General features: G+C 34.4%; 1 protein-coding gene across 1 annotated transcript; it reads left to right on the top strand.

The window, feature by feature from the left end:
* Positions 1-4: 4 nt before the first annotated feature.
* Positions 5-15,914, top strand: LOC143065475 (pyridoxal phosphate phosphatase PHOSPHO2-like). The gene is made up of 3 exons (XM_076239054.1): positions 5-64; positions 12,693-12,879; positions 15,284-15,914. The coding sequence occupies exons 2-3, from the start codon at positions 12,693-12,695 to the stop codon at positions 15,850-15,852; spliced, it is 756 nt and encodes a 251-aa protein (XP_076095169.1). The 5' UTR covers positions 5-64; the 3' UTR covers positions 15,853-15,914.
* The last annotated feature ends 468 nt before the right edge of the window (positions 15,915-16,382 follow it).

A 16,382-nucleotide genomic window follows, 5' to 3' on the forward strand; every position in this document is an offset into this window, starting at 1 on the left:
AAACAAAAACATTTAAACTTCCGGATTGAAGATTTCGGAGTATCTAGAAAGATTTGTAACTGAGGTATAAACAAACGACCTACATACTAGGCAATTTATATAATGTTAGGGGTAACAAGTAAAATCGACACCCACAGAAAAAGTCAAATCGGCACTTAGTAAAATCTGCAGCTGGTCACTGGTCAAATCGGCACCTATCAAAAGTCAATTCGGCATCTATAATAACATTTGATATATATTTTTTTATAAATAATTCTAAATATGTATACCGTCTTTCTAAAAACAAAATTGGGGTCTATTCATTACATAGTTAAAAATCATCAAGCAGTTAAAATACATGAGCTAATTGTTTGAAGTTTTCTCAACTTTCTATGACATGTTTACTTTTAATATGAGGCAGACATAACCTGTGAATGGGGACGAAGTCTGATTTTTTTTTATAAATCAAACATGTTAAAAAGAGAAACAGAAATACCGTAACGTTTCCGATTTTGGTTCTGTTGTTAGGGATTTAGTTGTGATGTTATGACGTCATCTTCAATGTAAACAAAGAACGTAGCGTTTCCGATTTTGGTTCTGTTGTTAGGGATTTTAGTTGTGACGTTATTTAAGTTATGACGTCATATTCAATGTAAACAAAGAAATGCTGTCATCAGGTAATGTTTTTTTTTATTACAAACAATTTTTAAAAATGAATTAGACTAGTATTGAGTTCCTATCTTAAACTGATAAATATACATTTTATTCAAAGTCTCATGCATACAAGAACGAAAACGGAAGTAGATTTCTGCGCAGATCCGGAAATTCAAAAACGCAACAAAAAAAACAAGAGTGGACACGCTGAAATGTCTCGCCTTCTATACTAATCATTGATATTATGTTGATAGTAAAAAGCTAAGCTTTATTACAACTGTCACATAAACTTAACATTAACTAAGATAACTAAACAAAGACCAATGAACCTTGAAAATAAGGTCAATGTCAGATGAACCATGCCAGGCAGACATGTACAGCTAACAATGCTTCTATACAACATATATAGTTGACCCATTACTTATAGTTTAAGAAAAATAGACCAAAACACAAAAACTTAACACTGTGCAATGAACCGTGAAAATGAGGTCACGGTCAAATAAAACCTGTGCGACTGACATTAAGATCATAAAATATTTCCATACACCCAGTATTAGATAAAAAGACCAAAACTCAAAAACTTAACTTTGACCACTGAACCATGAAAATGAGGTCAAGGTCACATGACATCTGCCCGCTAGACATGTACACATTACAATCATTCCATACAACAAATATAGTAGACCTATTGCATATAGTATGAGAAAAACAGACCAAAACACAAAAATTTAACTATAACCACTGAACCATGAAAATGAGGTCAAGGTCAGATGACACCTGCCAGTTGGACATGTACACCTTACAGTCCTTCCATACACCGAATATACTAGCCATATTGCTTATAGTATCTGAGATATGGACTTGACCACCAAAACTTAACCTTGTTCACTGATCCATGAAGTGAGGTCGAGGTCAAGTGAAAACTGTCTGACAGACATGAGGACCTTGCAAGGTACGCACATATCAAATATAGTTATCCTATTACCTATAATAAGAGAGAATTCAACATTACAAAAAATTTGAACTTTTTTTTCAAGTGGTCACTGAACCATGAAAATGAAGTCAAGGACATTGAACATGTGACTGATGGAAACTTCGTAACATGAAGCATCTATATACAAAGTATGAAGCATCCAAGTCTTCCACCTTCTAAAATATAAAGCTTTTAAGAAGTGAGCTAACGCCGCCGCCGGATCACTATCCCTATGTCGAGCTTTCTGCAACAAAAGTTGCAGGCTTGACAAAAATTGAACGATTTTGAGTTCATTAGTACAATGAAAATATCGGGAAAATTTTCCTGATTTTTTTTTTTTTTTTTTAAATTTTCTACTGTTATTGGGGACTTGGTCCTCATATCAATTTACACACAGTGGAGTCCCCGCGGCCAGTGATACGTGCAGAAGCTGATTTCATTATATCAACAAGGTAACGCAAATAAAATTGTTCTTGTTATTGTTTTAACATTCTGAAGGGATAAAAAAGAGTAAAATTGATAAGTTCCAGATCGAAATAATAACTGCAATCCCGTGATTTACAATATTTGGCCAATGTCCATTAAAAAAAATACAAAATCAGATAAAATTTGTTTTACTTAAGTCAAATTTTTATCAGATTGAAATAATTTTTGCTCTGCATCCTTGGCAGTGTGCTTAATTTGAATTTAGCTACCTTTTGTAGCAGCTAATCTTTCCTCTATTCAAAATAAATTCTTTTTGGTAGGCATGCACAAAATCACCGGACATTGGAGGAATTCTCAGAACAGGGGTTTCCCCAATTTTGGACAAAGATTACACAAAATCTTGAGGGTGAAACCCTACAAACTTTTAATTTTATGAAATAAAAGTTTGTTACGAATGTATTCACACAATATTATCCAATAATTGGTTTTATCAGTTGAATGAATTGAAGTCAAAAATCTTAGGTTCACGGTTTCACCGGTCTGCACCGTACTTAACAAGTGTGTTGTTTTAACTCTACACAGGTAGTTATTTATGTTGTTTCTTCACAAAATAATCAGCAGTTAAGTTGGAATTTCAGGAAAGTTTAAACAGCATTATGTAACGTGTAACCGGGCGGGGACGTTTAGATATTTTTATCCTCGGGTTCGTACCAGTTTCCTGGGATTTGAAAAGCAATTCAAAAGTTCTAAAGTCAATAAAAAGTTTACACTATCACTATCAAATATGAAACAAATACTATACTACATAAAACGAATTTCAACACCTATCAACCTAACCCGAACTTGTTGAATTGAAAACTGTTTAAAAACACTTTCAGTCTAATACTGTTTAAAACCAACAGTTTGAAACTATAGTCTGAAACCTAAATGTATCGAACTGGTTTGAAACATAAATGTATGAAACTGGTCTGAAACATAAATGTATGGAACGGGTCTGAAACCTAAATGTATGAAACTGGTCTGACGGTTTGGAACTGGTCTGAAACCTAAATGTTTGGAACTGGTCTGAAACCTAAATGTTTGGAACTAGTCTGAGACCTAAATGTTTGGAACTGGTCTGAAACCGAAATGTATCAACGGGCTGAAACCTGAATAAAACGAATGTATGGAAACTATTCAAACTGTTGTAAACTTTCGACGTATGAACTTTATTAAAATATATTTATATAACTGTTGGACAGGGTAGCACTAAGGTATGGTTTAACAGCAAACACTCACTGCAATAGTGAGAGATGTGGAACGCAAAACCTTAGCACTAACCCTGTTTATACAACTTCTACGGAACCGAAACTATTTATATTTTCTCAACAGGTTTCAAACACTCCACTTTGTTTGACAAATCCTGCTTCTCGTCTTCAAACATTAACGGTCCTACCTTTCTAGTCTTCTTCTATCAACGTCTCCGATAAGAATGACAATTTACACTGAATAGCTACCTACTATTTATACTTCTAACGCGGACCTCGAAGAGAGCACCCTAGCAACAACTGTACAGGTAAAGCGTCTGATAGCAACCAAGGATAAAGGGGTGATTTTAGATACAGTTTTCAACGATAAAAAGATGATATGGGAAACTAATAGAGATATCGGAAAATATATAACTGTAGAACTATTATTATATTCTTAAACAGTAAATTCGTAACACTACCCACGCCTCCGATTTCATGCGTCCTCGCATGAGTTTACAATTTTGTACTGAGTAAATCAAAACACATCAAAACCGTTCTCGTTAACACTAGCTGACACCATAACAAGGTCCTACTTTAAACCTCAATGTATCCACTCATTCCGCAGAATATCTCTCCCAGCAACTGTTTGTACACCGAGAGTTATACCATGATAACCAACTAATGGCTTTCCTACAACAATCTGTCGACAAGCGTCAGACCTAGGGGTACCTTAGCCTACTCACAGTTCCGGGGTTCCTGTCAGCCTCTTTCAACTAGCATGTTCTTTCTGTTTTGTTTGTTAAGGTTCTATTTTCAAAATATCCTACTTTAATTCACATTTGTACAAGTAACTGAATACTGAACTTAAATTAAATTTTGACCAGATATAACCGTTTCAAAAATTATATTTGGAATACCACTTGAAAAGACGTGTTGTCAAAAAAAACCGGCTTAAACAATTTTGCCTCACAACAGGCCACTTACGGACCCCTCAAAGAGTTGTTGTAAAGGGTTCTTTAACGTGCACAGGACGTGGTACTTCCTGAACACGGGACCTCGGATTTAACGTCCCCATCCGACGGACGGACATATACATTTATAAACAACAGCAATAAAAAAACATGTTTTATGATACAGTTTTAATATATATGATGCTTCCTGCATCAATAAACAGATATCAATTTCTCAAACCATCCAAACTGTCTCATGCTCCTCAACCTTTTCTATCTGGTGACCGTTCTCAACATATTTTGTTACAATCTTCACCATTTTCCTTTCTTTGGCTACATTTGTTTGTGTGGCCTGTTCTTTTGTAACACACTTTTGTGTTTTCTGATGTGTCATTTCTCCACTCGCTTCTTTATCAACATTGTCTACACGTATGCAGAACTGAGACTTTCGTTTTGCTGGTGCCGAGACTGGTAATGGGGCACACCTTTTCCTTACTGTAGGGTCACTCTGTTGATCCTCTGGTGTATGAACCTTCTTTTCTTCTTTCTTTTGTGATGTGTCTTCTTCATAAATATTTTTAACTGGTCTGTCTGTAACTTCACCAATATAGCCTGCTTTTCGTTCAGAATCCTGCTCATCGCTATCTGAATCATCTGAAGTATCTAATACTGCACTGCTACTGTTATCTGAAATATCATCTATCAGGTTCCCTGGATCATACTGATCCAGATCATCTTGTGAAACATCAGCTTTCTTTTCAATAACTTTGTAACTCCTTTTCCCAGTCTCTACACCGTGAATGTTTTTCATGTGCCTTTTCATATATTCATGCTTTTTAAAGATGGTTCCACAATCTTCACATCTTATTTCCGATTTTTCTTTAACACAGAGAAGTAAATGGGTCTTCAAATCCTCCTCGCTGCCAAACTCCTTTTGACAGAGGATACAAGGCGACACCAAACTAACTTCTTTTGTCTTCCTTGCTGTAACTTTAGTAAGAGGCATTTTGTACTGAAACAAGAATGAAACTTAATTGTTAATCTAACAATACATAAACATATTTAGTTGCATATGGTTACTATTTATTTTTTTGTTTTTTTTTTTTGTTTTTTTTGTTTTTTTTGTTTTTTGTTTGTTTTTGTTTTTACATATAAACATATGAATAAAGACTTTTATATAACACTTTGTACAACAAAATCATTAAATCTAGCTGGAGGTCTTATATTTCGTTTTGGTCGACACGACTCCTGTACCAACTCCTCAACCTCCTCAACATTTTCAACTTCAATTATGTCTGGTTCATGTGCCTCACTTGCATCGCATGAATCCTCTCCTCTCATTGATTGTGCAACCTTTTTCCTAAGTCTATCACAATGAACTATTTGTGATTGATTATTCCTACCACAGTCCACTTGGTATAAAACTTCAGACACTTTTCCTAAGATCTGAAAGGGCCCTCTCCAGAAAGAAGTAAATTTAGGTGTACAACCTTTCTTCTTTTGTGGAAAGTAGACATATATCTTATCATCTTTTTCAAACCGTTCCCATGACGTCCGGCGGTCGTGATAGGTCTTTTGTCTGACTGCCGCACCGTCGGAGTGTTTGCGCACTAAGGCATGTGCGTCCTCTAGTCTTTCGCGAAGTTCCCATACCCATATGTTTGAAGGGGTTGGTTTTATAGCTGGTGGCATGCAATATATCAAGTCTAATGGAGTTACACTTTCCCTACCTAACATGAGCATGTTTGGGCTCATCCCAGTTGTCTCATGCTCTGTTGATCGGTAGGCCATCATTACGTACGGGAGCTGTTTGTCCCAGTCCCTATGATTGTCTGATACATAAGCGCTGAGCATGTTTTCTAATGTTTGGTTGAACCGTTCTACCATACCATCCGACTGGGGATGATATGGAGTGGTTCGAGTCTTTGTAATTCCTAAATGTCTGCACATTTCTTGAAACAATTTACTTTCATACTGCCTCCCTTGATCAGAGTGTATGTAATGGGGAACTCCAAATCTAGTAACAACCTCTTCAACAATGATTTTTGCAACAGTTTGTGCTTCCATGTTGGGCATTGGAAAAGCTTCCGTCCATTTTGTAAAATAGTCTGAGACAACTAGTATATACTTATTGCCATTTTCTGTTTCGGGAAGCTCGCCCAAAATGTCTGTTGCAATTCTTTGCATTGGAACACCCGTTTTGACTAACTGCATTGGAGCCTGCTTCTTTTTAATTGGATGTTTTCGCTTCCAACATATTTCACATCCAGCAATGTATCGTCTTACGTCATTTTGCATGTCTGGCCAATAAAAATGTTGTCTAATTTTACTAAGAGTCTTTCTAACTCCTAAGTGACCAGATGTTTTAGTGTCATGACAAAAATGTAACACCTTCCGTCTTTGTTTTAGGGGTACAATAGCTTGTAAATAGGAAATGTAACATTCATACATTGTCCATTTCCTACATAGTAAACCATCATTGAGTGTTAATTTACTCAGTTGACTGTACAGATACTGAACAGCGTAGCTCTTGCCTGATACTTCTTCAAAACTTGGTTTTCTGTCAGTTTCAAGCCAAGTCTTAATTTCTTGTATATCAGAATCAGCACGTTGTGCATCTTTCATGCTTAAATTGTCTTCAACATCACCGTGTGATATTTGATTTCCTGATATAAGGCATATGACATTAGCATCGTCGTCTTGATTTTCACAATGTGTACATTGTTTGCATGGCAAACGACTCAAAGGGTCTGCATTGTTATGTTTACGACCAGCTCTGTGTTGTATCTCCATATCAAAGGAAAATAACACCTCAAGCCATCTTGCCATCTGCCCTTCAGGATTCTTAAAGTTAATGAGCCATTTCAAAGAGCTATGGTCCGTTCGTATTGTGAATTTCCTGCCAAGCAGATAATGTTTGAAGTACTGTGTAAAGCAAACAGCTGCCAACAGTTCTTTTCTTGTAACGCAGTATCTCCTCTCACTTTTTGTGAGACTTCTGCTTGCAAAAGCAATAACTCTTTCGTGTCCATGTTGTATTTGCGAAAGAACTGCTCCAATACTGTATGCGCTTGCATCAGTATCTAGAATGAAAGGTTGCTTGAAATCTGGATGTGCCAACACTGGTGCACTAGTCAAGAACCGTTTCAATTTGTCAAACGAACATTGACATTCATCTGTCCAAGCAAATGTCTTACCCTTTTGTGTAAGGCTGTGTAAAGGTTTTGCTATGCTACCAAAGTTTTCTATAAACCGGCGGTAGTAGCTGCAAAAACCTATGAATGATCTCAACTCTGTAACAGTTGTTGGTTCTGGCCAGTTTTTGACAACCTCAATTTTCTTTGGGTCAGTTGAGATACCGTTTTCTGCAACAATGTGACCTAAGTATTTTACCTGTTTTGCAAACAGTTTACATTTTCTTGGTTTGAGTATTAGATTTGCAGTTGAGAGTCTTTCAAAAACTGAACTAAGGTTTGTTAACATTTCATCAAAGGTTTTTCCGAAAATAATTACATCGTCTAAATATATTAAACAAACCTCCCATTGCAAACCTGCTAGTACGGTTTCCATCAATCGTTCAAAAGTGGCTGGGGCGTTGCAAAGTCCAAACGGCATCACTTGGAACTGAAATAGTCCTTTCCGTGTCGCAAAAGCGGTTTTAGGACGGTCATTACCCTCGACTTCTACTTGCCAGTATCCAGAACACATATCAATAGTACTGAACCACTTTGCTCCGGACAACTGATTCAATGAATCATCAATCCTGGGAAGAGGATATGCATCTTTGGTGGAAACTTTATTTAATCTACGATAGTCAACACAGAAGCGTGTCGATCCATCCTTTTTCTGAACAAGTACCACCCCTGATGCCCAAGGACTTGTTGACGGTTCTATCACATTTTTATCTAGCATATCATTTATAGCCTGATCATACTCCCCCTGAAGATGATATGGAACTCTTCTGGGAGGTTCTCTTGTGGGCTTAGCATTTTGAACCTCAATACTATGTTTCACAATATTTGTCCTTCCGAAGTCTGCGTCATGTTTGGCAAATATGTGTGAAAACTTTTGTAAAAGTTTTCTAACTTTTGCAGCCTCGACCTTAGTTAAATCCTGTGCCGTTTCATTGTATAAATCTGTTAAATGTGAAGGGACAGGGGTTTCTGATGTTTGATTTAAATCAAAATTAGGTTCTGAAATTTTGTCAACCGGACTTACTTTAGCAATGATCGTTCCGCCGTACAAAGTTTGAATCTGTGAAGACAAATTCATAAGTCGAAGCGGAATGTTTTTACTTTTTGCAACAAGAGCCCTACCTACTATTGCTTTATCAGTTCTTTTATAGTCATCGGCAGGTTCAACAATCCCTACTTCAAATGAGTCAGGAACGTCATCAGTTATAGCTCCATTCACAACAATCTCACTTCTAGGGGGAATATTAACAGTTTCTGATACTGCAACTCTATAACAGCCTATGTGACCTTGGACATAAAATCTAACTTCGTGTCCCTTGATAGTTAGAGTCCCCTTAGATATATTTATGTTAGCTTCTTGTGTCCTCAAGAAGTCTAACCCTAGTATACAGTCTACATTAATGTCAGCAACTATGGCCGTGTTTGTACATTTGAACTTGTCAGTTTCAATTTCAAGTTCAGTTTTGCCTGACACATGCAAGGAATCTCCATTAGCTGTAATTATATCCCTTTCAGTTGGAATTATACGTGGCATATTTGACATTTTCTGAAACATTTTAGTGGAGATAACTGTAACTGTGGCCCCGGTATCTATTAACAAGTCTGTGACAATTCCGTTTACTTTTGCTTTCAAGAACATACCTGCATCAGGAGATAGTTTATGGACCCCCACTTTTCCCGGTGTCAAATCTAAATTTTCATAGTTTTGGTTAGTATACCTTGTTTTAGGTTTGGTCTGATACCTAGGTTGCTGATAATTATATTGAAAGTTTGGATAAGTAGGACAGTCAAAAGCTCTGTGGCCTACCTCATCACAAGCATAGCACCTAAATGGAAAGGGCTGCGGGGCACCACCCTGCTTCCTACCTTTATTGTTTTGTTTCAAGTCTCTCATTTCTTTTTGCAACTCTATTAATGTCTCTGACATTGTTTTCAAAAGCTGACTTGTCATGTTGTCAGCACTGTGTCTATTTTCAGACGCAGTTCTTAAATATCCCTGACCTTCAATCCTTTTGCTTTCAGCTTTGTTAAAAGCCTCAAGCTCAACTGCATGTCTGATAGCGTCATTTAAATCAGTAGGTCTTGCCTGCTTTATTCGAAGCCTCATATCCGAATCTATTAACGAGTCTATGAACTGTTCTTTTGCCAATGTCTCCCGCACTTCGTTTGGTGCAGTTGCATATGCAAGGTTAGTTAACCTTCTTATGTCTTGGCCCAACTCAGGCAACGTCTCTACAGCTCTCTGGTGTCTCTCTCTGAGCTGAGTTCTGTACAGCTCCGTTTGGTTAGACGGAGAAAAACGCTCTTCTAATGCCTTAACCAATTCTTTGAAATCTTGTCTAGACTCCTGGGTTAAGTTTCCCAAAACACCTTGAGCCTGACCCCTGAGAGAAACGGCCAAATACAGACCTTTCTCTTTGTCTGTCCAGTTATTAATTTGGGAACAGGCATCAAAATGTGACCTAAAGTCAAGCCAAGGACCTTTCCCATCATAGGTAGCAGTTTTAACTATGTTTTTATTTTTGTATCCATCCGAAGCATAGGATTGTTTATCTTCACAAAACTCGGTATCACGAGTTAAACCAGTTTTACTTGCTCTTTTTGTGACAAATTTGTCATTAATTGGGAATTGTAATTGTTCAATAAAATGTTTTTCTGTAGCAGGTGTTGATGTTTCAAACCTGACTGAAGATCTAGGTCGGGCTCCTAAACCGCCTCCATTTACACTACTACTTACATTTTTTTCATAAATCGGAGAGTTTGTTTGTTTTGACAATTGTTCGGAACGCCTGACTGAACCTATCCCCGAATCACTATGTCTAAACACTGTTCGGGGTGTATCAACATGGGAAATTGATCTGTCTTTAACATGCCGATATTTTTCTAATTCGGCAGTTAAAATATCTATTTCCTGACTTAACTGTTCCTCAGTTAAACTTATGTCAGGATCATATAAAACACTATCTTTCCTATTTGAATTCATGATAACATACAATTTATATATATATATACAAAATACGCTTGAGAAATGCTAGACAAATCCCACCGCTAAGCCACCATTTGTAACGTGTAACCGGGCGGGGACGTTTAGATATTTTTATCCTCGGGTTCGTACCAGTTTCCTGGGATTTGAAAAGCAATTCAAAAGTTCTAAAGTCAATAAAAAGTTTACACTATCACTATCAAATATGAAACAAATACTATACTACATAAAACGAATTTCAACACCTATCAACCTAACCCGAACTTGTTGAATTGAAAACTGTTTAAAAACACTTTCAGTCTAATACTGTTTAAAACCAACAGTTTGAAACTATAGTCTGAAACCTAAATGTATCGAACTGGTTTGAAACATAAATGTATGAAACTGGTCTGAAACATAAATGTATGGAACGGGTCTGAAACCTAAATGTATGAAACTGGTCTGACGGTTTGGAACTGGTCTGAAACCTAAATGTTTGGAACTGGTCTGAAACCTAAATGTTTGGAACTAGTCTGAGACCTAAATGTTTGGAACTGGTCTGAAACCGAAATGTATCAACGGGCTGAAACCTGAATAAAACGAATGTATGGAAACTATTCAAACTGTTGTAAACTTTCGACGTATGAACTTTATTAAAATATATTTATATAACTGTTGGACAGGGTAGCACTAAGGTATGGTTTAACAGCAAACACTCACTGCAATAGTGAGAGATGTGGAACGCAAAACCTTAGCACTAACCCTGTTTATACAACTTCTACGGAACCGAAACTATTTATATTTTCTCAACAGGTTTCAAACACTCCACTTTGTTTGACAAATCCTGCTTCTCGTCTTCAAACATTAACGGTCCTACCTTTCTAGTCTTCTTCTATCAACGTCTCCGATAAGAATGACAATTTACACTGAATAGCTACCTACTATTTATACTTCTAACGCGGACCTCGAAGAGAGCACCCTAGCAACAACTGTACAGGTAAAGCGTCTGATAGCAACCAAGGATAAAGGGGTGATTTTAGATACAGTTTTCAACGATAAAAAGATGATATGGGAAACTAATAGAGATATCGGAAAATATATAACTGTAGAACTATTATTATATTCTTAAACAGTAAATTCGTAACAATTATAAGAGAATAAGAATTTAAGAAAAGATTTATATAGAATTATATACATGTACATAAAAAAAATATTGAAAAAAGTTTGTATAAACCATCGCACTTCTCTGTAACCACTACATTTGTAGTTGTTTACAAAATAATGTTATTAATGTTTAAAATCAGTTTTAATATAACTGTTTCAGGAACAAACACGATATAAATTCTGGAATGATCTACAATGTATAATTTAAACTTATGTACATGTAGTATTCTAGAAGTTTCCCTTCTTCAGTTTTCTAAGAGTTTCCTTTTTACAATGTTCTAGCTATAGAAGTTTCCATGACAACTATATATACCAAGTATAATATATGCAGACACCGAAATTAGACTTATCAAACAGATATTAATACATTTGCATTCTTAAAAGTTCTCTTGGAGTTGTTGGATTGACATTTAAATTTTTCGTTAACCACATCATGAACTTTAAGTTAAGAGATCCAGACATACATTTTAACAATTAAAGTTAACATTTTAATTTGTAAAATACTTCTTGTAAAATTGTATACAGTATAATACATTTGTATATATGTTCTTAGTTTACAATGTTCAAAGGAACATAACATATTTATGTGCTTAAATTTAGCTTGCTGTAACCTTCTTGTACAACTCTACCCCTCATTTCTGTTCTAAACTTACTCATATTGTTATATGACAACACTATTTCTGATACTAACAGTGACCATTTCAATTTATTCATCATAATTAACAATTAATGTAAACCTCTATAAATGTTTTTTCATCAAACAAGAATGTCCTAAACACTGCTCCTATAACACTTCCCCATATCAAATCTATACAATAAACATTAGGCCATAAAAAAGAATAGGTTTGTTTTCCCAAACCCTACCTACCCAGAAAAAAGCTGCCTACTCAAATTCTTTTATTGTCCTGATTTGAAGTTTTTTTTTAATCAGATAAGCATGATGACTAATAAACATCTGATACTTCAATTTCTTAAAAAAAAAGAAAAAAAGAATGAAAATGCCTACCTACCTACCCACCCACTGTCTCAACTTTAGGTAGGGTTTGGGCAAACCAAAATATTTTTAATTGTGGCCTTACAAATCCGTATACTTAAGGTTAAAATACTCATTCACTGCACATATTTAACATGTTTAAAATTATTAATTTAATTTATTTTTAGATGGAAAATTCAAGAAAAATGTTGCTTGCAATTGACTTTGATCATACCCTTATAGATGAAAACAGTGATTTATGGGTGAAGAGATTAGCACCAGATGGGAAACTCCCTGATCACATTGAGGCTCTGTATAGTTCAACAGGATGGACAGAGTACATGGGATCTATTTTTCAATATTTATATGATATTGGTATGTTCTTATTTGATTTATATCATGAACATAATTATACTTATCACAATTAATGCCAGTTATATATGAAGGACTCTGAACTGCGATGGTACTCCGAATCACGATGGTCACGCTGAGGTGTGATGGTTTGATGCTGAAGTGCGTTTTTGGAAAGATTGGAACTTGTTCTAAATCTTTCCTTAGGTACTGGCCTCCCTAACAACACAACAGGTTAGCTACTATTTCTGCATGTATTCACACTGAAATATAGTTCCCTTAGTTCTCATGTATGTGCACATAATACACATATAAACTGTAAAAAATGGGTATATTTATGGAGCAGTACATTCAAGAATGTATGTAATTAAGGTGTGTTGATGTGCAGGCTTTTTTAAAGCATTTTGATTAGGTAATTGAGTATTGATATAATACTAGTATGATTGACAACTGTCATTATCACCAAACAATCAGGGACAAGGTGGACCTTAAATTACAATGGCCTACCTCCTAAACTGTCAATCAAATTGACCACATTACTTATCAACATCAGTGTTACATAATTATACAGACCCAATATACATTTCAATACACAAATATTTGACCTCATAATTGAATACACAAATGTATATATCATGCATATTAGATGCTTGATATATAAGGATAATAGATTTATTTATTGCCTATTACTTTTGATCTACATTACATAAAGTTATTCTGTAAATTATGTCTGAAAGATAAAGGATTAATTAAGGATTAACACGATCTTTAAAAAAAAAATGAAATATAAATATGAATATATAAAAGGTATTCAAGTTAGGCCTATAATTTACTCGATAAACCAATAATCATCTGTAATAAATCAACAATTTAGGTCAGTTCACTTTTTTTTTATCAGAAATTGGCTGGAAACAGTTTTAAAATTTTAAAACTTTTAATTATAACAAACCATTTTTTATTAATTTATTCCCCATCAATCATTATGTCTATTTTAGTCATTTGAATTTTTATAAGAAGTGAAGATATATTTTTGCTATCAAGAAAAATCAGCATTTCAATAAAATAAGTTTTTTTTTAATTTGTTTTCAATGCCCTGTGCTGAATTAATACTTTATAAATTGATCAAAAAGCACTCTACAACTCTTAATCTTCAATGTCATATAACTTAATGTTTCAACTAACAAAATGCCCCAAAACAACATTTCATGATTATTTTTGTTGACACTTTAAAGTTCTTAGCTGTTGGTCTAGAACTTATATATGTCTTACAAGGATTTGGTAACATTTACTAGAAGAATTTTTGATTTGCAATTTTTTTTTTTTAAACATGTTCAAAACAGGCCACATTTATATTTGGATTAAATTATATTGCAGTTTGAATAAAATTGTGCAAATAAAGAGACTCATATTATTTAATTTGAGCTCATTTTATCTTGATACTGGAAAAGCACTTTTATTCCTGCTAGAGACCTGCTGTTTATGCAATTTTCAGCAATACTGTTTTATTGATGTTCTTTTGTCCGCACCATACCTTTATATGTAATTATTCAAACTCATCTTCCAATCTTTCCACATGTGCTATCCAGCACTTTGATTTATCACGCTGAAGTGCAATGGATGCATTGTGACGCTATCTTGTTGATAGTAACACTGAGGTGCGATGGTGGTCATGCTGAAGTGTGTTTTTTATCACGCTCAAGTGCGATGGTGGCATTGTGACGCTATCTTGTTGATAGTAACGTCGATGTGTGATGATGGTCACGCTGAAGTGCTATGGTCTATACAAACTTTTTTCAATGTTTTTTATATGTCGATGTAGAATACTATTTGTATGTGAGAAGCAGTTTTCCATGTTTTTAAGTTGATTTGGGGTGGGGCTTTAAAATTAAATAACAACAGCAAATGGGAGATTGGTGAAAAGTTAACATTCTGTAGCATTTTTTTTAAATCTACAAAAGTTCCTCTTTACATATACGGTGGAGCATGACATTCTTTAAATTTAAATATGTACGGGTTAGCAGACATACTCTCTGTATTATAATATGATGGTAAACAATGATCTTATAAGAGAAACAAAGTACAGATATTAAATGTTATGTCCACAAAAAAGTCTTATAGAAAATCTTAAGAGGAAATCTTTTGAAAGCTCTGTAGCTATAATAGATCTAGGTTCTCTTCATTAGGCCCAAAGATGGCATTGTGGTAATCTAGACTCACCAATGCTAATAATGTTCCTTTTAGTATTTATTTAATTATCTATAATCAGAATTGTTTCCATAACTATATATATATACATAACTAAGTATTTTACTATTTGGTACTATGTATACTTCGGCATTTTATTTATAATAGTTCCTTAAGCTTAGTACCTTCAAGTCACCTTACATAAATTTTATTGGTAAGTCTTTTGATCTATTTTTTTTTTCAGGAATAAAAGAAGATGACATAAGAAAGTGTATGGAAGAAATTCTGTTAACAGAAGGCATGGCAGACTTATTAAAATACTGTAACGACAAAAGTTATGAAATAATAATAATATCTGATTCTAACTCAGTTTTCATAGATATGATTCTAGAGCATACACAATTACAAAAAATGGTGACTAAAGTATTCACAAATCCTGCTTTCTTTGATGATACTGGATGTCTAAAAATAGAATATTATCACCATCAAGACTGGTGTGACTTGAGTACCATAAATCTATGTAAAGGGAATATTTTACAAAGTTATTTAGAAAAGCGAGGAGAAGAAGGAATTAACTTTGATTATATCTTCTACATAGGAGATGGAACTAATGATTTCTGTCCAGCTTTAACATTAAAGGAAACAGATTATGTGTGTCCAAGAATTAATTTCAGATTATGGAAGAAAATTCAGAAATTGAAAAATCCAGAATCCTCAGAATCTTCAAAGGAAGAATTACCTCAACTGAAAGCTCAAATACTGAACTGGAGTAGTGGATTAGACATACTTGAACAAATTAAACAACTGGAGTAATTCAGTTCTGTGACATGTTGCATTTCCATAGCCAGTTATTTAATAAAAAATTAAACATCCTATTATTCAGTATCTTTAAATATATAATGGAGGGAATAGACTATATATTTTAGATCAATATGAAACAAAAATATGGTATGATTGATAATGAGACAAAATAATATTTAACTAAATGGTAAACCTATTTAACTAAATGGTAAACCTAGTTAACTAAATGGTAAACCTAGTTAACTAAATGGTAAACCTATTTAACTAAATGGTGGTAAACCTAGTTAACTAAATGGTAAACCTATTTAACTAAATGGTAAACCTAGTTAACTAAATGGGAAACCTAGTTAACTAAATGGTAAACCTATTTAACTAAATGGTAAACCTAGTTAACTTAATGGTAAACCTATTTAACTTAATGGTAAACCTATTTAACTAAATGGTAAACCTATTTAACTAAATGGTAAACCTATTAAATGGTAAACCTAGTTAACTGATACAGGTACATAAATTAATTATATTTATATTCAGTCTTTTTATAG

Source organism: Mytilus galloprovincialis, chromosome 2 (genome assembly GCF_965363235.1).
Source record: "Mytilus galloprovincialis chromosome 2, xbMytGall1.hap1.1, whole genome shotgun sequence".
Lineage (NCBI taxonomy): Eukaryota > Metazoa > Mollusca > Bivalvia > Mytilida > Mytilidae > Mytilus > Mytilus galloprovincialis.

Coding starts and splice junctions, on each gene's coding strand:
- LOC143065475 (XM_076239054.1), top strand. CDS start 12,693: ATGGAAAATTCAAGAAAAATGTTGCTTGCAATTGACTTTGATCATACC. Junction 12,880..15,283: donor TCAATATTTATATGATATTG/GTATGTTCTTAT, acceptor TTTTTTTTTCAG/GAATAAAAGAAGATGACATA.